Source organism: Macaca mulatta, chromosome 7 (assembly GCF_049350105.2).
Source record: "Macaca mulatta isolate MMU2019108-1 chromosome 7, T2T-MMU8v2.0, whole genome shotgun sequence".
Classification (NCBI taxonomy): domain Eukaryota; kingdom Metazoa; phylum Chordata; class Mammalia; order Primates; family Cercopithecidae; genus Macaca; species Macaca mulatta.
In genome coordinates this window covers 74,746,270-74,771,331 of record NC_133412.1, presented here as the reverse complement: position 1 = coordinate 74,771,331, position 25,062 = coordinate 74,746,270, and the positions used below count along the sequence as shown (strand labels likewise).

General features: G+C 45.5%; 2 protein-coding genes and 1 long non-coding RNA gene across 14 annotated transcripts in view; 2 read left to right on the top strand and 1 right to left on the bottom strand.

Annotated features, from left to right (window-relative positions):
- Positions 1-10,481: 10,481 nt before the first annotated feature.
- LOC144330063 (uncharacterized) lies at positions 10,482-24,336 on the bottom strand. Of its 5 annotated transcripts, none has more exons than XM_077940181.1 (2): positions 23,080-24,336; positions 10,482-10,840 (listed from the first exon to the last, which is right to left on the bottom strand). In XM_077940181.1, exon 1 carries the CDS (start codon positions 24,334-24,336, stop codon positions 23,908-23,910), a length of 429 nt encoding a protein of 142 aa, XP_077796307.1. In that variant the 3' UTR covers positions 10,482-10,840; positions 23,080-23,907. The 5 variants fall into 5 exon arrangements, with proteins under 5 accessions (XP_077796307.1, XP_077796303.1, XP_077796306.1 ...); XM_077940177.1 differs by lacking the exon at positions 10,482-10,840 and adding an exon at positions 15,383-15,507 and having other exon boundaries at positions 22,908-24,336; XM_077940180.1 differs by lacking the exon at positions 10,482-10,840 and adding an exon at positions 16,848-17,007 and having other exon boundaries at positions 23,583-24,336.
- On the top strand, positions 19,705-24,003 carry LOC144330067 (uncharacterized). The gene is made up of 2 exons (XR_013395928.1): positions 19,705-21,294; positions 22,896-24,003. It is a non-coding gene; the product is annotated as an uncharacterized LOC144330067 (long non-coding RNA).
- The window catches only part of ZNF592 (zinc finger protein 592), a 57,225-nt gene continuing 56,266 nt past the window's right edge, over positions 24,104-25,062 (top strand). For all 8 annotated transcript variants that reach the window (XM_028850209.2, XM_077937760.1, XM_028850208.2 and 5 more), the window contains exon 1: positions 24,104-24,412. The gene's annotated coding sequence lies outside the window, so the exon portion shown is untranslated. The remainder of the gene's footprint in view (positions 24,413-25,062) is intronic.

Sequence of the window (25,062 nt, the reverse complement as noted above, 5' to 3'; positions counted from 1 at the left end):
ACTCCTACTGTTAACTAGGCTGCCCAGAGAAGAATGCACAATACCAGCCTCACCCCTCACCCTGGAGGCCCCAACCACACATAATTTCTTTCAGTTCCCCAAAAGGCTCTGGGCATTCCTTAAACCCGCTCTTTCTGGCATTCTCTAGCCCTTCCTTCTCCCCTTTGCTTAGCCATTCTTTACTTAATCTTTAGGTTTCATCTTAGACATCATTCCCTCCACCCCCAACCCCCAATACCTTCTCTTATTTCCCAAAATGGCTTAAAGTATTCTCCCAGGCAGCCACTGAGCCCTTCATACTTCCCCTATCACAGCACTTATCACATTTTATTGTTATTACTTGTCTGGCTCCACTGGTAGATTGTAGGCTTCACAAGCCAGGCAATATGTCTGTAAAGCTACCCCGAGGTACAGTCCCGGGCCCATAGTTGATGTTCAGTAACTGCTATTAGGAGAAAAAAATGCGTCAGATGTAATGGCTCATGCCTGCACTCCCAGCACTTTGGGAGGCTGAGGCAGGAGGATTGCTGGAGCCCAGGAGTTCAAGACCAGCCTGGACAACATAGGGAGGCCCATCTCTACAAAAAAATAAGAAAAAAATAGCTAGGTGTGCTAAAGCCTGGGCAACAGAGTGAGACCCTGTCTCAAAAAATAAAAAGAGAGAGAAAAGAAATGAACACATGAATAAAAGGAAATAAGTGTTCAGCAGCAGCACCTGCATCACATTCTCCTGCCTTGTTTTTTTGTTTTTTTTTTTTAAGAGATGGAGTCTCGCTCTGTCACCCACCCAGGCTGGAGTACTGTGGCGTGATCTTGGCTCACTGCAACCTCCGTCTCCCAAGTTCAAGCAATTCTCCTGCCTCGGCCTCTCGAGTAGCTGGGACTACAGGTGTGCGCCACCATGCCAGGCTAAGTTTTGTATTTTTAGTAGAGGCGTGGTTCTACCACGTTGGCCAGGGTGGTCTCGCTGTCTTGAACTTGTGATCCCAAAGTGCTGGGATTACAGGCATGAGCCACCGCATCTGGCTTCTCCTGCATTTTTATCTTCCCAAAAGAATCTGTGCGCTGTTTTTTTTTTTTTTTTTTTTTTTTGAGATGGAGTCTCACTCTGTCGCCCAGGCTGGAGTGCAGTGGCGCAATCTCTGCTCACTGCAACCTCCACCTCCCGGGCACAAGCAATTCTCCTGCCTCAGCCTTCCGAGTAGCTGGGAGTACAGGTACACGCCACCACAGCCAGCTAATTTTTGTATTTTTAGTAGAAACAGGGTTTCACAGTGTTGGCCAGGATGGTTTCGATCTCTTGACCTCGTGATCCACCCGCCTCGGCCTCGCAAAGTGCTGGGATTCCAGTCATGAGCCACCAGTGCCTGGCTACATCTGGGTTTTTAAAAACAAACAAACAGCGGGACACGGTGGCTCATGCCTGTAATCCCAGCACTTTGGTAGGCCAACATGGGCAGATAGCTTGAGCTCAAGAGTTTGAAACCAGCCTGGGCAACATAGTGAAACCCCATATCTACAAAAAATACAAAAATGAGCCCGGTGTGGTGGCACACATCTCTAGTCCCAGATATTTGGGGGGCTGAGGCGGGAGGATCATTTGAACCAGGAGGTCGAGGCTGCAGTGAGTCAAGATTGTACCACTGCACTCTGGCCTGGGTAACGGAGCCAGACCCCATCTTAAAAAAAGTAAAAATACAGCCGGGCATGGTGGCTCATGCCTGTAATCCCAGCACTTTGGGAGGCTGAGGCAGGCAGATCACCTGAGGTCAGGAGTTCAAGACCAACCTGGCCAACCTGGTGAAACCCCGTCTCTACTAAAATACAAAAATTAGCCCGGCATGGTGGTATGCGCCTGTAATCCCAGCTACTCAGGAGGTGGAGGCAGGAGAATTGCTTAAACCTGGGAGGCAGAGGTTGCAGTGAGCTGAGATTGTGCCACTGCACTCCAGTCTGGGTGACAGAGCAGGACTCCGTCTCAAAAAAAAAAAACAAAAACAAACAAAAAACTTAAAAACAAATAAACAAAGGAGAGCTGTACTGGAAACACTTAAATTTTAAAACTAGAGACTCTCAGAATATGAATTTTCCCCACTTCCTTCAAAATCCAGCTTACCCAATTAAATATGTTTTCAAAGAAAAAAAGAAGGAAGGAAGAAAAGAGAAAAAAAGTATAAAGAAAATACTCTAATGCTGAAATGCTGAGAGTGGTTTCTACGTCTGAACTGTCCAATACAATAGCCACTCGCCACATGGGGCTTGTGAGTGCTTGAAACGAGGCTTAGTACAAATTGAGATGTACTGCAATTGATAAATACATCCTAGAATATAAACTATCAATTACGTTGATTTCAAGAAGGGATGATTATACTTTTTTTTTTTTTTTTGGAGGCGAGGTCTCTCTTGACTAGGCTGGAGTGCAGTGGCTGGATCATGGCTCACTGCAGCCTCAAACTCCAACTCTTGGGCTCTAGCGATCCTCCCACCTCAGCCTGCAGAGTAGCCAGGACTACAGGCGCATGCCATCATGCCTGGTGTATTAGTCAGGGTTCTCTAGAGGGACAGGACTAATAGGATAGATGTATACATGAAAGGGAGTTTATTAAGGAGTATTGGGCTAGGCGCGGTGGCTCAAGCCTGAAATCCCAGCAATCTGGGAGACTGAGGTGGGCTGATCACCTGAGGTCAGGGAATCGAGACCAGTCTGGCCAACATGGTGAAAACTCGTCTCTACTAAAAATACAAAATGAGCGAGACATGGTGGTGCATGCCTGCAGTCCCAGCTACTTGGGAAGCTGAGGCAGATTTGCCTGAACCCGGGAGGCGGAGATTGCAGTGAGCCGAGATTGTGCCATTGCACTCCAGCATAGGTGACAAGAGCAAAACTGTATCTCAAAAAATAAAATAAAATAAATAAAGGAGTATTGGCTCACACAGTCATAAGCTGAAGTCCCATAGTAGGCCGTCTGCAAGCTGAGGAGCAAGAAAACCAGCCTGAGTCCCAAAACCTCAAAAGTAGAAAAGCTGCAGCTTCAGTCTGTGGCAGAAGGCACAAGAGCCCTGGCAAACCACTGGTGTAAGTCCAGGAGTCCAAAAGCTGAAGGTGTCCAAGGGCAGAAAGCATTCAGCACCGGAGAAAGATGAAGATCAGGAGACTTAGCAAATCTGTTCATTCCACTTTCTTCTGCTCTTTCTTTCCCTTCCTTCCTTCCTTCCTTCCTTCCTTCCTTCCTTCCTTCCTTCCTTCCTTCCTTCCTTCCTTCCTTTCTTTCCTTCTTTCCTCCCTCCCTCCCTCCCTCCCTCCCTTTCTCCCTCCCTCCCTTTCTTCCTTCCTTTCTTTCTTTTTTTTTTTCTTTTGAGACAGAGTCTTGCTCTGCCACTCAGGCTGGAGTGCAGTGGCACGACCTCAGCTCACTGCAACCTCCGCCTCCCGGGTTCAAGCGATTCTCCTGCCTCAACCTCTGGAGTAGCTGGGACTGCAGATGCCTACCACCACACCTGGCTAATTTTTGTATTTTTGGTAGACACGGGGGTTTCACCATATTGGCCAAACCGGTCTCAAACTCCTGACCTTGTAATCCGCCCGCCTTGGCCTCCCAAAGTGCTAGGATTACAGGTGTGAGCCACTGCGCCCGGCCCTCTTCTGCTTTTTCTAGCCTCACTGGCAGCCAAGGTGATGGTGCCCACTCAGATTAAGGGTGGGTCTTCCTCTCCCAGTCCACTGACTCAAGTGTTAACCTCCTTTGGCAATGCCCTCACAGAAACACCAAGGAATGATACTTTGCATCCTCTAATCCAATCAAGTTGACACTCAATATTAACCATCACACCTGGCTAATTTATAGACAGGGTCTTCGTATGTTGCCAGGCAGGTCTTGAACTCATGGCCTCAAGCAATCCTCCCGCCCTGGCCTCCTAAAGTGCAAGGATTATAGGCACGAGCCACTGTGCCCAGCAGTACATTTTTTTGTTTTTTAAATACAAAACAAAAAGAACACATGGCATTGTTCACGTGACATCGGCTCATGCTAGTGGACTGCTCTAAAATTATCAATTTAGAAAAACAACGCTCATTAACTGCTATTCTCAAGTATACCTCCATCCTCTTCTTTTATTATAGATTCAAAGAATACATGTATGGGTTTGTTACATGGATATACTGCATAATGGTGAGGTTTAGGATGCTAGTATACCCATCGCCCAAATAGTAAACATTGTCCCAGTAGGTAGTTTTTCAACTCTCATCTCCCTTCCTCATTTTTCTCATCTCTCCCCGCTTTTGGAGGCTCCATTGTCTATTATTTCCATCTTTCTATCCATGTACGCCCATTGTTCCCACTTGTAAATGAGAACATTTACTATTTGATTTTCTGTTTCTGAGTTATTTCACTTAGTATAATGGCCTCCAGCTCTATTCATGCTGCTGTAAAAGACATGATTTTATTCTTTTTTAATAGCTACATAGTACTCCATGGTGTATATATACTGTATTTTCTTTATTCAATTATTCACTGATGGACACTTAGGTTGATTTCATGTCTTTTCTATGGTGAATAATGCGCCAATAAACATACAAGTTTGTTTGTTTGTTTGTTTGTTTGTTTGTTTGTTTTGGAGATGGAGTCTCGCTCTGTCGCCCAGGCTGGGGTGCAGTGGCGCAATCTCTGTCGCCCAGGCTGGGGTGCAGTGGCGCAATCTTAGCTCACTTCAACCTCCGCCTCCCGGGTTCAAGCAATTCTCCTGCCTCAGCCTCCTGAGTACCTGGAATTACAGGCACATGCTGCCATGCCCAGCTTATTTTTTGAATTTTAGTAGAGATGGGGTTTCACCGTGTTGCCCAGGCTGGTCTCAAACTCCTGAGCTCAGGCAATCTGCCTGCCTCAGCCTCCCGAAGTGCTAGGATTACAGGCGTGAGCCACCTCACCCGGCCAGGTGTCTTTTTTTATATAATGATTTCTTTTGGGGGGTTATATATTCAGTAGCGGGATTGCTGGGTAGAACGGCAGTTTTGTCTTTAGTTCTTTGAGAACTCTCCATGCTGTTTTCCATAGAATTTGTACTAATTTACATTCTTATCAACAGTATATAAGCATTCTCTTTTCTCTATGTCCTTGCCAACATCTGTTTTTTTAAACATTTTAATAATACCCATTATTATTATTATTATTATTATTTTTTTTTTTTTTTTTTTTGAGATAGGATCTCACTCTGTTGCACAAACTGGAGTGTAGTGGTGGCATCATGGCTGCCTTGATCTCCCAGATCCACGCGATTCTCCTGCCTCAGCCTCCAGAGTAACTGGGACTACAGGTGCCAGCCACCATGCCTGACTAATTTATTAAATTTTTTTTTTTTTTGAGACCGGGTCTTGCTCCGTCGCCTAGGCTGGAGTGCAGTAGCACAATCTTGGCTCACTGCAACCTCTGCCTCCAGGTGCAAACAATTCTTCTGCCTCAGCCTCCCGTGTAGATGGGATTACAGGTATGTGCAACTATGCCCGGCTAATTTTTGTATTTTTAGTAGAGACATGGTTTCACCATGTTGGCCAGGCTGGTCTCAAACTTCTGACCTCAAGTAATCCACCCGCCTAGCCTCCCAAAGTGCTGGGATTACTGGTGTGAGCCACTGCACCCAGCCGATTAATTTTATTTTTTGTTGAGATGGGGTCTCCCTGTGTTGCCCAGGATGACCTCAAACTCCTGGACTTAAGCAATCCTTTCACCTCAGCCTCCCACAGTGCTGGGATTGCGGGCATAAGCCACCATGCCTGGCTTAGTAATATCCATTCTGACTGGTGTAAGATGGTATCTCATTGTGGTTTTAATTAGCATTTGTCTGTTGATTGGTGATGTAGAGTATTTTTTCATATGTTGTTCGTTGCTTGTGTGTCTTCTTTTGAGAAATGTTTGTTTGTGTTCTTTGCCTACTTTTTAAGGAGGTTATTTGTTTTTATTATTGAGTTGTTTGAGTTCTTTGTAGTTTCTGGATATAAGTCCTTTGTCAGGTGAATAATTTGCAAATATTTTCTCCCATTCTGTAGGTTGTTTACTCTGTTGATTATTTCTTTTGCTGTGCAGGTAATACTTTTGATATATTGAGCAAAAGTATATTATTAACATTAACTTTTTTATATTACATATTTATTTTTTAGAGACAGAATCTCACTCTGTTGCCCAGGCTGAAGCACAGTGATGTGATTAAAGGTCATTGCAGCCTCAGGCCCAGCCTCCCAAATAGCTGGGCCTACAGGCACATGCCACCAGGTCCAATGAGTTAAAAAAAAGTTGTTTTTTTTTAGACAGGGACTTGCTCTATTGAACAGGCTGGAGTGCAGTGGTGCAATCACAGTTCACTGCAGTCTATCTCCCGGGCTCAAGAAATCCCAAGTAGCTGGGACTACAGGTGTGCACCACCACTCCTAGGTAATTTTTTGAATTTTTTGTAGAGATGGGTTTTCCCCATGTTGCCCAGGCTGCTTTTGAACTCCTGAGCTCAGTTAATCCACCTGCCTTGGCCTCAAAAAGTGATGGAATTACAGGTGTGAACCACCACACTTGACCTAATTTTTAATTTTAATTTTAATTTTTTTTTTTTTTGAGACAGAGTTTTAATCTTGTTGCCCAGGCTAGAGTGCAATGGTGCAGTCTCAGCTCACTGCAGCCTCTGCCTCCTAGGTTCAAGTGATTCTTCTGCCTCAGCCTCTTGAGTAGCTGGGATTACAGACATGTGCCACCACACAGGCTAATTTTTGTATTTTTAATAGAGACAAGGTTTCACCATGTTGGTCAGGCTGTTCTAGAACTCCTGACCTCAGGTGATGCACCCGCCTTGGCCTGCCAAAGTGCTGGGATTACAGCCATGAGCCATGCCTGGCCAATTTTTTTATTTTTTATTTTTATTTTTTTTGAGATGGAGTCTCATTCTGTTGCCTAGGCTGGAGAGCAGTAACATGATCTCGGCTCACTACAAGCTCTGCCTCCCGGGTTCAGGCGACTCTCCTGCCTCAGCCTCTTGAGTAGCTGGGGACTACAGGCGTGCCCCACCACATCTGGCTTTGTGTACTTTTGCTAGAGATGGAGTTTCGCCGTCTTCGCCAGGCTGGTCTGGAACTCCTCCCCTCAGGTGATCTGCCCATCTTGGTCTCCCAAAATGCTGGGATTACAGGTGTAAGCCACGGCGTCCGGCCTCACTTTCATGATATTTTTATACCAACTATGTTGTGATAAACAGGATTTTCCTGAGAAAAAGGTGGGCTAGGCATGTAGAGGTTGATTTGCAAGCTGAGTCAGATGGCTACCTCCTTTTTGCTCAGATCTGCTTTTCCAGTCCTTTTCTAGTCTACTAGATGTCCTTGAACTTTGGCATTTTTTCAATACCTTTTGGTGTAACCGCTGGGGTTAGAGCATTGGTGTAGCAGCAGGAGTGATCCCTCACCATGTCCTAGTCCTTGGGTCCTGTTTGTCCAGTTTGCTCACCACGGCTGTCAGGGACTACAGGCACCCACCATCACGCCCGGCTAATTTTTGGTATTTTTAGTAGAGACGGGGTTTCACTGTGTTAGCCAGGATGGTCTCGATTTCCTGACCTCGTGATCTGCCCGCGTGGGCCTCCCAAAGTGCTGGGATTACAGGCGTGAGCCACCGCGCCCAGCCTAGTGTTGTTCTTTAGACAGATATTTTGAAATCACTCATCAGAAAATAGTGATAGATGGGACATACATCACAAAATCCTTGTAGTTGCAATAAACAACTTGTCAATATATGCGAACTATTTTCCCCTCCATTCTCTTGAATTAAGGGACTATTTAACGGAGGATTGATTCTCCTATGAAGCAACCATTTGGGTAGAGGGCTGGGTGAATCAATTAGCCACACCATTGTTCTAAATACTCAGCTTTAACATTCTTCGCCATGTCCAGTTCATTCTCTGACCACAAAAGTTCAGCTTGGTTCCTTGCCTGAATTTTCTTCTATGTAAAGTCAGACTTTCTATATCATGCCTATTTTTTGCATTGGGTTTTCTTTCTTTTTTTTTTTTTTTTTTGAGACAGAGTCTGGCTTTATTGCCCAGGCTGGAGTGCAGTGGTGCAATCTCAGCTCACTGCAACCTTTGCCTCCAGGGCTCAAGCAATTCTTCTGCCTCAGCCTCCCGGGTAGCTGAGATTACAGGCATCTGCCACCACGCCTGGCTATTTTTTTTGTATATGTATACATATATTTTTTGAAATGGAATTTCACTCTTGTTGCCCAGGCTGGAGTGCAATCCTCATGGTCTCAGCTCAGTGCAACCTCTGTCTCCCGGGTTCAAGTGATTCTTCTGCCTCAGCCTCCCAAGTAGCTGCGATTACAGGCACCTGTCACCATATCCGGCTAATTTTTTTTTTTTTTTTTTTGGTAGTGACAGGGGTTTCACTATGTTGACCAGGCTAGTCTTGAACTCCTGACCTCGAAGTGATCCACACACCTCAGCCCCCAAAAATGCTGGGATTACAGGCATGAGCCATCGCCCCCAGCTGCCATTTTTTTTAAGGTGCTTCGTCATATAAACAGATCATGCCAACTTAAAACAATCTATATGCTTTCAGCCAAGCATGGTGGCTCACGCCTGCAATCCCAGCACTTTGGGAGACTGAGGTGGGAAGATCTTTTGAGCTCAGGAGTTCAAGACTCTCCTGAGCAACATAGTGAGACCCCATCTCTACAAAAAATGTCAAAAATTGGCTTGGTGTGGTGGTGCACACTGGTAGTCTCAGCTACTTGGAAGGCTGAGGGAGGAGGATCACTTGAGTCCAGTAGTGTGAGGCTGCAGTGAGCTGTGTTTGCACCACTGTACTCCAGCCTGGGTGACAGACAGGGAGACCCTGTCTCAAAAGAAATTTTAAAAATTGGCTGGGCGTGGTGGCTCACCCATGTCATCTCAGCACTTTAGGAGGCCAAGGTGGGTGGATCACTTGAGGTCAGGAGTTCATGACCAGCCTAGCCAACATGGTAAAACCCCATCTCTATTAAAAATGCAAAAAAAATTAGCTGGTCATGGTGGCAGGTGTCTGTACTCCCAGCTTCTCAGGAGGCTGAGGCACAAGAATCGCTTGAATCTGGGAGGCAGAGTTTGCGGTGAGCTGAGATCACGCCATTACACTCCAGCCTGGGCAACAGAGTAAGACTCCATCTCAAAAACAAAACAAAACAAAACAAAAAACAAATAAATCAAAAGAAATTTTAAAAAATCTACATGCTTACATACTCATGTGAGAAGGAGAATAATTCTAAATAATAAATAAACATAAATCATTAGTATACATGTCTCTTCCAATCCTTTCTTCCGTCCTCGGTGCTGACAGAAGTATCCCTTCTTCCTCACAGGGCTAACTTTTCTGCTTGTCTCTGGTATTAGGCAGGCAAGCTTTGGTGTTTTGGAGTCATATGACCTGGGTTCAAATCCTGACTCTACTATTGACTAGCAGTGTGATTATGGGTGAATGACTTAGCTTCTTTGAGCCTCGGTTTCCTCCTCTGTAAATGGGGAATAACGTATTTTTATGGAAAACGTCTGGCCCAGAGAAGCTAATTACAGTAGTATTATGCTGGCATCATACTCAGGCTGACTTTTTTTTTTTTTTTTTTTTTTTTGAGACAGAGTCTTGCTCTGTCACCCAGTCTGGAGTCCAGTGCCCAGCTAATTTTTTTTTTTTTTTGTATTTTTAGTAGAGATGGGGTTTTGCCATGTTGGCCAGGCTGGTCTCGAACTCCCGGCCTCAAGTGATCAGCCCACCTCGGCCTCCCAAAGTGCTGGAATTATAGGTGTGAGCCACTGCTCATGGCCTCCAGCTGAGTTTTTGAAGCCCTATTCCTCCCTCTCCTGCCAGCTTTATAACTGCTGCCTTTACCTTAGAAGAAGGAAGAAGAGAAGAAGGAAGAGGAGAAGGAGGAGGAGAAGGAGAGGAAGAGGAAGATAAAGAGGAGGAGGAGGAGGAGGAAGAAGAAGTTGAAGAAGAAGAAGAAGAAGAAGGAGGAGGAGGAGGAGGAGGAGGAGGAGGAGGAGGAGGAGGAGGAGGAGGAGAAGAAATAGCAGTAGTACAGCTTTCCTGACCTTTAGAAAGAAAAATATACCTCACTTCCCTCTGTTATTCTTTCTGGTTAATGTCTTACTTTTCCCTTTCATTGCAGAGTCAGTGTTCTCAGATTGCATGTGGTTTACTGCCTCACTGTTCTTTCTCCCTTTTCTTCTTTGCCATGAGTCACCTGTGACACCTTAGTGACCCTTAAGATACTTCAGTAAAGACCAGTGGGTTGGCAAATCCAGCAAATCCCTCTTTTTTTTTTTTTTTTCCTGAGACAGAGTCTCACTCTGTTGCCCAGTCTGGAGTGCAGTGGCGTGATCTTGTCTCACTGCAATCTCCACCTCCCAGGTTCAAGCAATTCTCCCTGCCTCAGCTTCCTAAATAGCTGGGATTGTAGGTGCTTGCCACCATGCCTGGCTAATTTTTGTATTTTTTAGTAGAGAGAGGGATTCACCATGTTGGCCAGGCTGGTCTTGAACTCCTGACTTCAGGTGACTGCCTGCTTTGGCCTCCCAAAGCGCTGGGATTACAGGCATGAGCCACCGCGCCCGGCCAACTCTCTCTTTCTTTTATTATTTGAGATAGAGTCTCACTTTGTTGCCCAGGCAGGAGTGCAGTGGCATGATCATGGTTCACTGCAGCCTTCACCTGCTGGGCTCAAGCGATCCTCCTACCTCAGCCTCTTGAATAGCTGGGACTACAGGCAGGTGCCACAATGCCCAGCTAATTTTTTTTATTGAGACTGGGTTTCTCCGTGTTGCCCAGGCTAGTCTTGAACTCCTGGGCTCCAGCAATCTACCTGCCTTGACCTCCCAAAGTGCTTGGATTGAAGGCGTGAGCCACAATGGCCAGCCTCCCCTATCTGTGTTTTTTCTTCCGGATTTCACCACTGTGACATTCTGCACTCACCACTTCCTCCACCCCACCTTTTTTTTTTTTTTTTTTAATGCTTTTCTACTGTAGCTCCCATGACCACCAGAAGTCACCCAACCAGGCAGATCAGTATCCCTTATCAGTTCACCAGTCCTGAATAATCCCTGACACTTGCATCTTCCTAGATCCTCTCTTTGAAACAGTGTGTCACAACTTTTCCTTTTTCTTCACTGCCCCCCACCCCCCGCCCCGCTTTGGTGACATTCCTTCCCTCTTGCCTGCGGTTACTTCAGAGTCAGCACCTGCACCCACATTTGACTCCTCCCCTCCAGCTCACAAGCAGAAGTATCTTCCTAGCTAAAGTCAGCCTCTCCACATTTGCTCTCGATCTCTCCCCTCCCACCATTTGGTCCCCCTTAGGGGACAGAACAGATCATGAGTGATGCACCTTCAGCTTCTCCTGCTCTACTTTAAAATCCTGTCATCCTTTAAAATTCTTCCTTGCCCTCACTCCCTGCTGCATAGTTACTGCCCTCTCTCTCCTCCCTCATTTCTGCCATCAAGCCCAAGCTCTCATGAAGCATTCATTTAATCTTAACAGCAGCCCATGAGGATGGTGTCAGTATTGTCCCTATAAAACAGAAGTGGAGTACAGTTGTTTTATTAAACAAGGTCACCTGGCAGGGGTTTGAAGCCAGAGAGCTAGGCTCAGAGTCTGTGCCCCTGATCACTATGTCATACCACAATGCATGCTTCATACTGGATGGCGTCTGTTCCCAGCACTCAGCTCAGTGCCTTGCACATACATAACAGGGGATTAATAAATATGTCTGACTGAATAAATACATGCTGCAGGTTCTTATTCTTTCACTCTTAGAATGACTCACTAGGCTGGGCGCGATGGCTCACACCTGTAATCCCAGTACTTTGGGAGGCTGAGGCGGGCAGATCACAAGGTCAGGAGATCAAGACCATCCTGGCCAACATAGTAAAACCCCATCTCTACTAAAAATACAAAAATTAGCTGGGTGTGGTAGCATGTGCCTGTAATCCCAGCTACTTGGGAGGCTGAGGCACAAGAATCGCTTGAACCCAAGAAGCAGAGGTTTCAGTGAGCCGAGATCATGCCACTGCACTGTAGCCTGGCGACAGAGCAAGACTCCGTCTTAAAAAAAAAAAAAAGACTCACTAATCCAAGGATTCTCGAAAAGTGTAGGGTCTTAGGTTTATGTTTACTTTTCTGAAAGAAGCCACAGTTCTCATGAGTTTGTCATAGGAGTCTGTGTCCATAACAAATTAATAACTTCTGTTTTGTTGGTTTTTTTTTTTTTTTGAGACAGGGTCTCACTCAGTCAACTTCCTGGGCTCAAAGGATTCTCCCAAGTAGCTGGGACTATAGTTGTGTGCCACCACACCTGGCTAATTTTTTTTTTTTGTATTTTTTTGTAGAGATAGGGTTTTGCCATGTTGCCCAAGCTGGTCTTTAACTCCTGGCCTCAAGTGATCTGCCTGTTTTGGTTTCCCGAAGTGCTAGGACTACAGGTGTGAGCCACTGCATTTGGCCACAACTGCTTGATTCATTCATTTTTCTGTCTCCAGTTTCATTTTCCTCCTTCCTCTCCCCCTTACATCCTGTACAATGCCAGTAGATGACTAGAATGTCAATGTCTCACTTTAATTCTGTTGCTGGTAAAAACATAAGAATAGGCAGGGCGGCACAGCGGCTCATGCCTGTAATCCCAGCACTTTGGGAAGCTGAGGCGGGCAGATCACCTGCAGTCAGGAGTTCAAGACCAGCTTGACCAACATGGCGAAACCCTATCTCTACTAAAAATGCAAAAATTAGCCAGGTGCGGTCGCACGCATCTGTAATCCCAGCTGGTAGGAAGGCTGAGGTGGGAGGATCACTTGAAGCTGGGAGGCAGAGGTTTCAGTGAGCCAAAAATCACACCACTGCACTCCAGCCTAGGCAACAGAATGAGACTCTGTCTAAAATAAACAAACAAACAAACAGACAAATATATATATGAATTATTCATATATATGAATAAATAACTTTCCTCTACCTAAAAAGTCTTGAATGCCCTCACCCCACTGCCTCTAAGATAAAAAACAAACACTCTGGACCAATAGCCAAGGCTTTCAGTAATCAAAGCCCAGCACACTTTACCAGTACTCCCATTTTTCTCCTGCTTGAATCCTCTGCCCCAGGCAAACCAAAGTCTTCTAACTTCAAAGCCTATGTTCTAACTCATCTTTCAGCAGTTCATTCAACAATAATGTATTTCATTCCTGCTCTGAAGCAGGCATTATGCTAGGGGTGGGAATACACAGATGAATACAACACAATTTTACCCTTGAGAAACTATCAATCTAATTTGGGAGAGAGATGTGAAAACAAAAATCTAAAAACATGGAATGACAAATCGTCCCTGGGAGTTATTCTTGCCTGGAGCTGGGGTGCAGCCGAGAGTAAAGGAGACTTTTCTATGTTCAACATGTCTGCACTCTTTACTTGTTTCTTTTATAACATGCATGCATTACTTTTGTAACCAGGGGGAAAAAATCACAGTACATTCAATTCTGAACACTTGAGTTCAAAGAAAAAGCCCATAACTGTTAAAAACTTAGTAAAATTAAGGAAGAGAGGACAATGAACCAATAGAACAAATGGACAAAAGCTATGAATAGGCATTTCTCAGAATATGAAACATTTATGGTCAATAAATATATAAAGATATATTCAACTTTATTGATCATCAGAGAGGTACAAGTCAAAACCATAGTGAGATTCCATTTGATATCTATTTGAGTGGCAAAAATGAAGAAATCTGACAATACCATGCATCAGAGAGGACGTGGATCAAGAGAATCTCATATACAATGTTGTTAGAATTGTAAATTGGTTTAAAAAATCAAACCAAAACAAAACCCCAAAACCACTTTGGTAAACAACTGGAAATCATCTTGTAAAGCTGAACATTCACAATAGAATTGTGACCTACCAATTCTATTTCTATGTAAATACTAAAGAGAAAATCTTACACTTGAGCACCATTGGGTTTTACATGAAAGTTCTTGGTAGTACTTTTGCAATAACAGAAATCTGCAACAACCCAATGCTCAATATCGGGCAATTGGTTGTATTAGTTTGGGTTCCCCAAAAGCAGACCCTGAGACAAGGACTTGGGTGCAGGTTGTGTATTTGGGAATTGATGATGTGTATGGAGGACAGCAGGTCTAACAGAGAGGAACGAGTGAGGTAGGGTAGGAGGGAAAGCCAGCGCAGGGTGCGTGCTTTTTGGAGACCTCTGAAAAGTGTATAAAATGCCTCCCAGAATTGTCCATCTAAAGGATAGGAGACTGGGGCATTTATTCCTTGGCTTACACCTGCCACTGGTTGAAGGTTGTGTTAATTCTCTTTACTTTCAGGCTATGCCTGTAAGAGGACTGAGTAGGCTCTTACGGCTTTGAAAAGGCCTTGAAACAGAAATTGGAGAGGCCCAAGACCTGGCACTTGCAGCGGAAATTGTCAGTAAGTGAACGCTCCCATGAAACTGGCCACCATATATTCAGGGCTAACAGGCCAAGGAGAAGAATACAGGCCACCAAGAGTTTCTGTTGCACGGGAAAAATGAAAGTTAGCATAGTCACACATTAGAATTGTCTATAGCAGCTGCGAGAAATAAATGCAACTATATGCATCAAGCCTGAGATGAATTTTAACAACATAACACAAAAAGTGAAAAAGAAATCCCAGGATATTACATAGGAAATGACACCGTTTTAGTAAGGAAGACAAGAACTAAAATTAACAATATATATTTTGGGAACATGTATGCGTGTGTGTGTGTGTGTGTGTGTGTGTGTATACAAATATATGAGTTACTGTATCCAACTGGTTTTTTAGTTTTCAAAAATTTATATATATATGTGTGTGTATGTGTGTGTGTGTGTGTACACACATGTATACAAATACTGCTGGAGTGCAATGGTGTGCTCACAGCCCTTTTAATTTTTTTTTTTTAAGAGATGGAGGGGGTCACACTATGTTGTCCAGGCTGGACTTGAACTCTTGGTCTCAAGTGATTCTCCTGTCTCAGCTTTCCAAGTAACTGAGATTACAGACACATGCCACTGTACCCATTCTAATTTTTTTTTTTTTGAGACAGAGTCTAGCTCTGTTACCCAAGCTGGAGTGAAGTGGCGTGATCTCGGCTCATTGCAACCTCTGTCTCCCAAGTTCAAGCAATTCTCCTGCCTCAGCCTCCCATAAAGCTGGGATTACAGGTGTGCACCACTATGCCCAGCTAATTTTTGTATTTTTAGTAAAGATCACATTGGCCAGGCTGGTCTCAAACTCCTGACCTCAGGTGATCCACCTGCCTGGGCCTCCCAAAGTGTTGGGATTACAGGCATGAGCCACTGTGCCTAGCCCCCATTTTACAATGTTTTATTTTTATTTTTATTTTTTATTTTTTGAGATGGAGTTTCTCTCTTGTTGCCCAGGCTGGAGTGCAATGGTGCGATCTTGGCTCACCACAACCTCTGCCTCTCGGGCTCAAGCGATTCTCCTGCCTCAGCCTGTAATACCTAGTAGCTGGTATTACAGGCATGTGCTACATGCCCGGCTAACTTTGTATTTTTAGGAGAGATGGGGTTTCTCCATGTTGGTCAGGCTGGTCTCGAATTCCTGAGTTCAGGTGATCTGCCCACCTCGGCCTCCCAAAGAGCTGGGATTACGGGTGTGAGCCACTGCACCTGGCCCATTTTACAATTTTTAATAAATTTTTAAAACAAAAATATTTTTGCTGGGTACAGTAGCTCAGACCTATAATCCCAGCACTTTAAGAAGCCAAGGCAGGAGGATTGTTTGAGGCCAGGAATTTGAGACCAGCCTAGGCAACATAGAGAGAACTATCTCTACAAAAATAAAATTAAAAATGAATACATTTAAAGACAAACAAACAAGATTAGTTGTGCATGGTGGTGTAAGCCTGTGGTTCCAGCTACTCAGGAGACTGAGGTAGGAGGATCACCTGAGCCCGGGAGGTTGAGGCTGCAGTGAGCCATGATTGCACCACTGCACTCCAGCCCGGGTGACAGAGCATGACATTGTCGTCTCTAAATACATAAATATACATAGATATACACATATACATATGTGTATCTATACACACACACACGCGCACACACACACACATATATATATAAAACAAGAAAATGATAAACACAAGATTAGGCACTGGGTAGGGGGATATGTATAAGTAGTCAATTCAGCCACTGCAGCCTTGAACTCCTGGGCTCAAGCAATCCTCCTGCTTCATCCACCCAAGGACCATAGGTATGTGCCCCTATGCCTAGGTTTTAAGTTTGTTTGTTTTTTGTAGAGACAGGGTCTCTATGTTGCCCAGGCTGGTCTCAAACTCCTGGCCTCCAGCAATCCTCCTGCCTCGGTGTCCCAAAGTGCAGGGATTACACGCATTAGCCACTGTGCCTAGCCAAGGAGGTTAATTTTGTTCCCTCCTAAATCCCCAGGGCCTAACAGTTCCTGGCACATGATAGGCACCAAACAATTATTTGTTTAATGCATGTAGTTTAGCTAGGAAGAAGAAATATAGGCTAAGAGCCAATCGTGGAAGAATTTTTAATGCCTCCAGTTCAACTCAACTCAGACATATGTCCTCTTAATTTCTTCCCTAGGTCAGACTCCAGCTCGGTATTTAACCAAACAATAAAATGGTCTCATTTCTGGCCCTCACCCTCATCAGTTACTCTTTTCCACCTCTTCAACCTGTCTTACTTGCCCTCTTGCTACCTCAGCTTTTTATCTCTAGAAGCCTTGGTTTTCTAGGTTCCCTTAAGGCCCTTGGCCACATGCTTAGGCAGTTTCCACACTGTCAGATGATCACACACCTGCTAGGTATTCTTGTCTTTGCTCATACCGATCCACCCTTCACCCTTTTGCACTCTGCTCTTTACTTCCAGAGGTAGACTTCGAAAGCAGCATCATCTGGGCTCTTTGCTTGTAGGCTTCCTGCTGGGCTCAGCCACTGAGAGGTACTGAAGGAGACCTGAGAGAAAGAAGAGAGGAAGGGCTCTTCTTTCCTCCAAGCTCCTGTTGGCTGTCCTTCTCCTACAGCTACACAAGACTGTTCCATCTCTTTGCCCCTTCAGGCCAATGGTTGATAATGGCTTCGCAGTAGATGCTAGACCCGGGGTGCTTCACTGTCCCTTTTTGGTTTCCCTCAACCCTGCTTACATCTCTGTGCATTATCCCTTTATTAACTCTCCTCGGATACACATTTTGAGCAGTTCATTTGTTTCCTGCTGATCTTAGTTGATACAAAAGCAAAAATATACAATAGTATATTTTTAAGAAAATTGAAATGATTCACAAAATTCACCCCTTTAAAGCATACAATTTAGTGGTTCTTAGCATGTGCCAGCAAATTGTATCTTTTTTTCATTTCACATGTAATCAAATGTTTCTCTTGTGTCAATAAGGTATACGTTTCACATCACCAGTTACTTAACCATTCATAATGTTTCTAAATTTTCACTATCATTCAATAAGTACTATGGTAAATGTTGTGTATGTGGCCATTTTCTTTTGGGGAGTAGTATTTCTCTTATTTTTTTTTTTTCTTTTTTTTTTTGAGACAGAGTCTCTCTCTGTTGCCCAGGCTGGAGTACAGTGGCATGATCTCAGCTCACTGCAACCTCTGCCTCACAGGATCAAGTGATTCTCCTGCCTCAGCCTCCCGAGTAGCTGGGATTACAGGCATGCACCACCATGCCCGGCTTACTTATTTATTTATTTATGGTAGAAACAGGGTTTCACCATGTTGGCCGGGCTGGTCTTGAACTCCTGACCTCAGGTGATCCACCTGCCTCAGCCTCCCAAAGTGCTGGGATTATAGGCATGAGCCACCATGCCTGACCTCAAATTGCTTTTTTAAAGGATAGCAATTTACCCTGCCATGGTTTTCTCTTGACTGTACCAACTACATCATCTCCTTAACATTGAAAGTACATAAAGTATGTATACTTTGCTAATGTAGTAAGTAGTCTTAACATTTGAACTTCTTTGACAGCCATACCAATTCTAAGCCATTTAAAACTGTTTTTAGGTAAATGGGACTGGAGGGTCGGTGATTTTGAGGGCATGGGGTGGAGAGAAGGTTAGAAGGATTTGCTGTCCAACTTTCTTCCTTCTATTTTTCCAGACTTTTCACCTTGTTTATACATTAGTTTCCTTCTCTTCATTGAGCTATTGAGCTATGCTTCTTCAGGGCCTAGGATAGTGTCTGGCACTGTCCAGAATATCAATAAACATTTATGAAATGGATAAATGATGGAAGAAGAAAGTTATGAAATATGCACAGAGCTGGTCATCCTAGTATATGAGCATTAACTGTGCATTAACTGCTCTCCTTCTAATGGACTCTCCGGAATCAACACTTTCCATTCCCTTCTAATAAATATGGTGCTAATGCTCAAGGACAGATAAATGCTTTGGGTTACTTTCTGGAATACCTACATACTCATTCCTGCCAGTTGAGCTACATGCTTAACAAGAGTCTGCTGTGTTTGGTCCTAAACCTGTTTATGGTAGCTATATGTAGGAGTTTAATAAACTGATGAATTATCCATCAGTTTATTAAAATTACATAAACAGATGAAACATAAGCATAAAAAGAGCTGTCTCTATGACATGTCAGTTGCATGCTTTGAATATATTAGCTAAAGACCAGTTGAAATTACTACTAAACCAGATGTGAGCAAAAGAACTACGAAGTTTTTTTTTTTAAGCCTCTACTTATACTTCTTTGTAAGAAGTTTTAAGTACACAGTCAACTTGGAAGCCAGGTGTAGTGGCTCACACCTATAAACCCAGCACTTTGAGAATAGGTGGGTGGATCGCTTGAGGTCAAGAGTTTGACAGCAGCCTGGACAACATAGGGAAACCCTGTCTTTACAAATATATGTGTATTTCTGTACAAATATATGTATATTGTGAATACACACATACATATATTTATCTTTATATATATCTATGTCTTTACAAATATATATTTGTAAATATATATATATATATTTGTAAATATATGTGTATATATATCTATATATATTTGTAATTAGCCAAGCGTGGTGGTGCACACCTGTAGTCCTAGCTACTCAGGAGGCTGAGGTGGGAGGATCACTTGTGCCCAGGAGGTTGAGGCTGCAGTGAGTCATCATCACACCACTGTACTCTAACACTCTAGCCTAGGTGACTGTTAAAAAAAAAAAAAAGGAAAGCATAGAAAATGCATCATGGATATGATTTATGTAAGAAAGACAGCAGACAGCTCAAGAACAATAATCAATAAAGGTTTGGTCCTAGGTCTAAAGATTGGCAAGGCAAGTGCGTGTTCTTTATAGTTTTGAAGTTAAAATGAAATATTAGGGTATATATTTGCCATTTGTTGTTATTCACTGCTTAAATATTCTTTTCCAATTAAAGGATGAACTATTGGGCCAGGTCTAATTTGTTTCGGCATTAGGGGTCGGGAAGGGGATGTAAATCCTTATCCTTATCCTTTAAATCCTTTTGTTTCCATAGAAGGGCAGGTAGGAGTGAATTTGTTCTGATTCCACCAGAGACTTAGCTAATTGCTGAATTCAGACCTGCCTGACCTAAGAGAGGGTGCAATCTTATTCTAATTAGACATGGTTAATATCGTTAGGCCTCTGCAAAGGTGAGAATGGAGGTTTGGGGAAAATAATTTTATTTTTTATTGTTTCCTTTTTATGGAGAACAGGGTCTTGCTATGTTGCCCAGGCTGGTCTTTAACTCCTGGGTTCAAGCAATCCTCTCACCTCTCCCTCCCTAAGTGCTGGAATTACAGGTGTGAGCAACCACGCCTGGCTGGAAATAATTTTAATTCAGGGAAAAATATTAAAAAGCTTATTGGCCACCATCTAAGCCACATTCTTCAGTTCAGCTTTATTGGCAATAAAGTTGATATTTTCACCTTTCCATTGCTTCCAAATTTACAAGGAAGAGATTAAACTTATTGTCCTTATAATACTCCAACAGTGTTAGATAAGATAGCCTCAATGTATTGTCACAACTAAGATAACAGTTACAATCAATAAATTATTTTTCCTTTTATTTTAGTCCATGATTCTATTCATTCAAATAAAAAATTGTCTCTGGTCTACCTTGTTTTAAGTTTAATCTGTATCTTGAGCTGGACAAAGAAGAAAATATTTATAGCCCCCGAGAAATATTGATATTAGGAAACATATGCTGACAAGGGAAGAGAAACCCAAACATGGCTCCTGTTAATCCTTCCATCCCACCCCTCCACAGCATCTTAGAAGAGTCTTGTCTATCCTGTTGATTTCTGGGACATGTAAACATGGCAAGCTTAAGGGTGCAGGCTATCTGGCTATAGTTGAGCCTCTTTTCAATGTCCTTTGTGACCCAGCAGGGGGTTATGGAATCAATGTAGTAGGTCCTGATCAGCATTTAAAAAGAATAAGATTAATTAGTTGAAAATATCAGAATGCATTAATGCATTTCATAAAATAAGGGTAGTATTTCATGAAACTTTTGTCTTACAGGGGTGTGTGGGTGTATAGGCATGCATACATTCTGGGTTGAGCTGTCAAATACATTTCTTATGGAGGATCGCAGTCAAAAAAGTTTTCTAAGTACTAGTGTAAGGTGCACATTTCTTTTTCCTTTCCATTTTGCTCTTTGCTAATTTGTTCTCGCTCTGAAACTCTCCTGCATGGTGAAGAGAAATTGTAGTAATTAATAGCCAGAGAAGCAAGACCCAATTTTCAGTCTGTAAACAGCTGGGATACAAAGACTGTTGCCCCTAACTCATTGCTCTGAGTCAATCAAATGTCCAAATATTAGGACTGATGGGTTGAGACCTAAAACCTCATTGAGTAAGAAGTTACAGGACAATTTATTTGCAAATTTATTACCTGCACTATTCAAGCCTCAGTGGTTCTTCCTGACATGCAAAGGACACAGGGTTCAGCTTAGCATTCCAGACCATTTTTGATATAGTCCTACCTTACTTTTCCACACTGATTCCCCTACTTTTCTTCTACACCAGTCCTGTGCTCCAGCCAAATGAATTTCTTGGCGCTCCCCTCTGAACAGTCCATCTATTTCTCACTCTCGGTTCTTGGTTGTACTGTTCCTTCTGCCTGGGACAGTCTCCTAACCCAGTCCATCTCTACTTGCTAAAGTCCCATCTACACTTCAAAGATTCATTTCCAAATTCCTTTCCAGAATCCTAATATCTTTTTCTTTTTCTTTTGAGACAGAGTCTCACTCTGTTGCCCAGGCTGGAGTGCAGTGGCGCAATCTCAGCTCACTGCAACCTCTGCCTCCTGGGTTCAAGTGATTCTCATGCTTCAGCCACCCAAGTAGCTGGGACTACAGGCGTGCCACCATGCCTGTACTTTTAGTAGAGATGGGGTTTCACTATGTTGGCCAGGCTGGTCCCACACTCCTGACCTCAGGTGATCCACCAGCCTCGGCCTCCCAAGGAGCTGGGATTACAGGCGTGAGCCACCATGCCCAGCCCTAATATATTTTTTTTCTTTCAAACCCCATAAATATCTTTTAAAAAATTCCTTTCTTAAAAATACTTAAGCTACTTAAAGATACCATTTCCCTGCTTCCAGGAGAAATACACATGCACTATAAAAATAAGAAAATATAGATGTCACAGAAGAAAAGTCCTGTTTTAAAATCTATGCATTATACATATTTATGTATATTTATAACCATCTGCTATATCACCTTATAATGTACTTTTAATTATAAAGATTTCCCATATCATTAAATATTTTTCTTTGCCATGATTTTTAATGGCCACAAACTCTAGTTTATTTAACAATTACGTAACTATAACATAATCATATAATTTGGAGCATTTTTTCTTGCTTATAGGTAGGGTGCAATATTTTGAGGTAATATAAATGGACTAATATCTGGGATATGGTGACAAATCTTCCAAAGAGCACAATATTTTTTGGAAACAAGAAATTAGAGCCTGAGATAATTAGGAGAAATGTAAGTTCCCAATGAAACTCTGGAGATATTGGCAGGTATGCTGGGTTTCTTAAGTGGTACACGGGTTTGGAGTCAATTGTACTTAAATTTTAAAGGACAGTGAGACCAGCTGCCCTAAGGATGATTGTAGAGGGTAATCCAGGCAGCTCATCCATGGAAGCATGCATGCCTCCCTACCTCAAAATATTTCAGTCTTTAAGGGCTCTTTAAATCGTGTAGTAAGAGGTGGACTTCTCTGACTTTTTGCTCTCCCCTTTCCCCCTTCCCCCTTCTCATCTACTTTTCCTTTTCCGGTATCTTGCACCATCAATTATCCTACATCTTATCTGCCATTCTCCCCTCTCAGCTCCTTTATTTAAGGTCTCCCCACTCAAGTTAGAAAAAAAAAAAAAAATATCACCGGCCAGGCGTGGCAGCTCATGCCTGTAATTCCCGCACTTTGGGAGGCTAAGGTGGGTGGATCACCTTAGGTCAGGAGTTTGAGACCAGCCTGGCCAACATGGCGAATCCCCATGTCTACTAAAAATACAAAAATTAGGGCCGGAAGCGGTGGCTCAAGCATGTAATCCCAGCACTTTGGGAGGCTGAGGTGGGCGGATGACCTGAGTTCAGGAGTTTGAGACCAGCCTGACCAACATGTTGAAACCCCATTTCTACTAAAAATATAAAATTAGTCAGGCATGGTGGCACATGCCTGTAATCCCAGCTACTCGGGAGGCTGAGGCAGGAGAATCGGTTGAACCCAGGAGGCAGAGGTTGCAGTGAGCCGAGATTGTGCCATTGCACTCCAGCCTAGGCAACAAGAGCGAAACTCTGTCTAGACAAAGTGGCGTGTGCCTGTAATTCCAGCTACTTTGAAAGCTGAGGCTGGAGAATCACCAGAACCCTGGAGGTAGAGGTTGCAGTGAGCCGAGACCGCGCCATTGCACTACAGCCTGGGCTGCAAGAGCAAAACTCCGTCTCGAGAGAGAGAGAGAAAAAAAAAAAAATCAACTTCTCCCTTTACTCTTTTGTAGAGAGGGAGGGTCTCGCTATGTTGCCCAGGCTGAACTCAAACTTCTCGGCTTAAGGGATGGTTTTGCCTCAGATTCCACAGTAGGACCCAACTTTCTCCTTTATTCTTGGTACTTCTTGAGCTCCAGGCCTACTTTTCTCTCTCCCCCACTGCCAAATACTTGAAATCATCACCCTTTATTGACTTCATTGCTTCATCGCTAACATACTGCTTAGCCAAACTTTCAACTGAATTCCGCGCCTGGTGCACAGCAGGCCCCGCTTGCGTGTTAGTTCCAGCCCTCTTGCAAATTTGCATCTCCTTCCTGGAGAAGGAATTTCTCCACGGTTAGCAGTGTGTGCTCACTGCCAGGCACCAGGGCCTCATCTCCGTGTTCCCACACCCTGACCTTGCTGCCGCCCTAATCCTGCGGACCCAGTTTCCAGGTACGCCGGGTTCTTGGAAGGTCCTGCCGGTCACCCTCCTGGCCTTCTGCCAGACTCTCTGAGTTCTCACCCTGCAGAGTCAACGCTTCCCCAGTAACCCTGAGAGATCTCCCACTCTACCTCTTTGAGGCACCCGTTGCCAGTCCTCCATCTCTGTTTGCCGCGCGTCCCTCGGTTACCCCAGTGGCAACATGTCAGAGTGCCCCGCACCTCCAAGCCTGAGCGAATGTCCTTGTATGACCAAACCCTTAGGGCGCACCTGAGCGCCAGGCCCACGCCACCCCTGCTTCCTTTCACTTAACAGCCTCGACTAGGCCCCACTATGCGCCAGGTCTCAGTGAAGAGGACCCAGTCCCGGGTCCTGGGCGTTCTTCGCCGGCGAGACAGCTGCGTAGGCAGATCCTGTTCCTCTAGTGGGCGGCCTCGGCCCTTGCCCCGAGGCGCGTCAGAGGACAAGAGGCTCAGCTCGCAGGGAGCGGCTGCGGGCTGGACCGCACAGGGTGCCTAGCAGGGGTGGAGGGAACTGGAGCCGGGCGGGGGACGCCAGGGGTCGGGGATCCAACCCTGAGCGGCGCCGTCCCCGCCCCGCCCCGTACGGTCCCGTCCCGCCCCGCCCCGCCCTACCCGCCGCCGCCGTCGTCGCTGTCGCCGGGCCTGCGCCGCGCAGCCCGCCTCGGGCGGGAGGCGGGAGGCCGGGCCCAGGCCGGGGCAGCCCCTCAACCGCACCGTCCTGGGCCGGTGCCCAGGTCCGAGTCGCCTTCCGCCTGCCCCCGCTCCTCCCCGCGGCAGCCCCAGCCAGGTCCCGCCGCCAAGCCGGCTCCCGCCCCCGCTCCGCCCCCGGAGCCGCAGCCCCGCCCGCCACCGCCGTCGCCATGTTGTGGCTCCCGCAGCCGGCGCTGGGGACGCGCGCGGCCGAGACCCGGGCCTACAGTCACCGCCGTAGCCGCCAGGTAAGCGCCCCCCGGGGGCCGGGCCGAGCGGGGCCAAGCGGGGCCTGCGGGCCGGGGCAGCCCCAGCCTGGGCCTGGGAGGATCGGAGCCGGGACCGAGCCCGAGCTGGAGCCGCGGCCCTGCCCTGCAGCCTGGCGGACCCTGCCCGCCGCCAGAGGCGGCAGCCACTTCCCCCGACCGCCGCCTGGCGGGCCCGGGCCGCCACCCCACCCCGCCCCCGGCCGTCGGGCGCCGGCCCCTTCCGCCGCTGCGACCGCTGCTCCTCTGCAGGCCGGGCACGCTGCTGTCCTCCGCGCAGGGCGGGACGTGCGGCCGCCTTCGGCGACAGCCCGCAGCCCCCCGCTCGGGCACGGATAACGGTGCCACTTTCTCCCCCTGGGACGGCCTGTCAGCCCGACCGTCCCCGCCGCCCGGAGAGCTGTCGCCGTCACGGGGCAGACACTTCGGGGAACGACCCTCTTCGGCGCCCCTCAGCCCTCCCCTCCCTTGAGCCCAAGTTCTGACCCTGGGGAGGGTTTCTCGGGGAGCAGACAGGTATTCCTAGAGCTCCAGAGTTGGGGTCCTCAGGGGTGACCAGGCATGTTGATCAGGGTGAAAATTATCTCTCTGCAAGGGCTCTTCCTGCCAACGAGGGGGTTGACGGGAGGCTC

Bases quoted from the DNA above. Each gene is read 5' to 3' on its own strand.
- LOC144330063 (XM_077940181.1), bottom strand. From the start codon at position 24,336: ATGGCGACGGCGGTGGCGGGCGGGGCTGCGGCTCCGGGGGCGGAGCGG.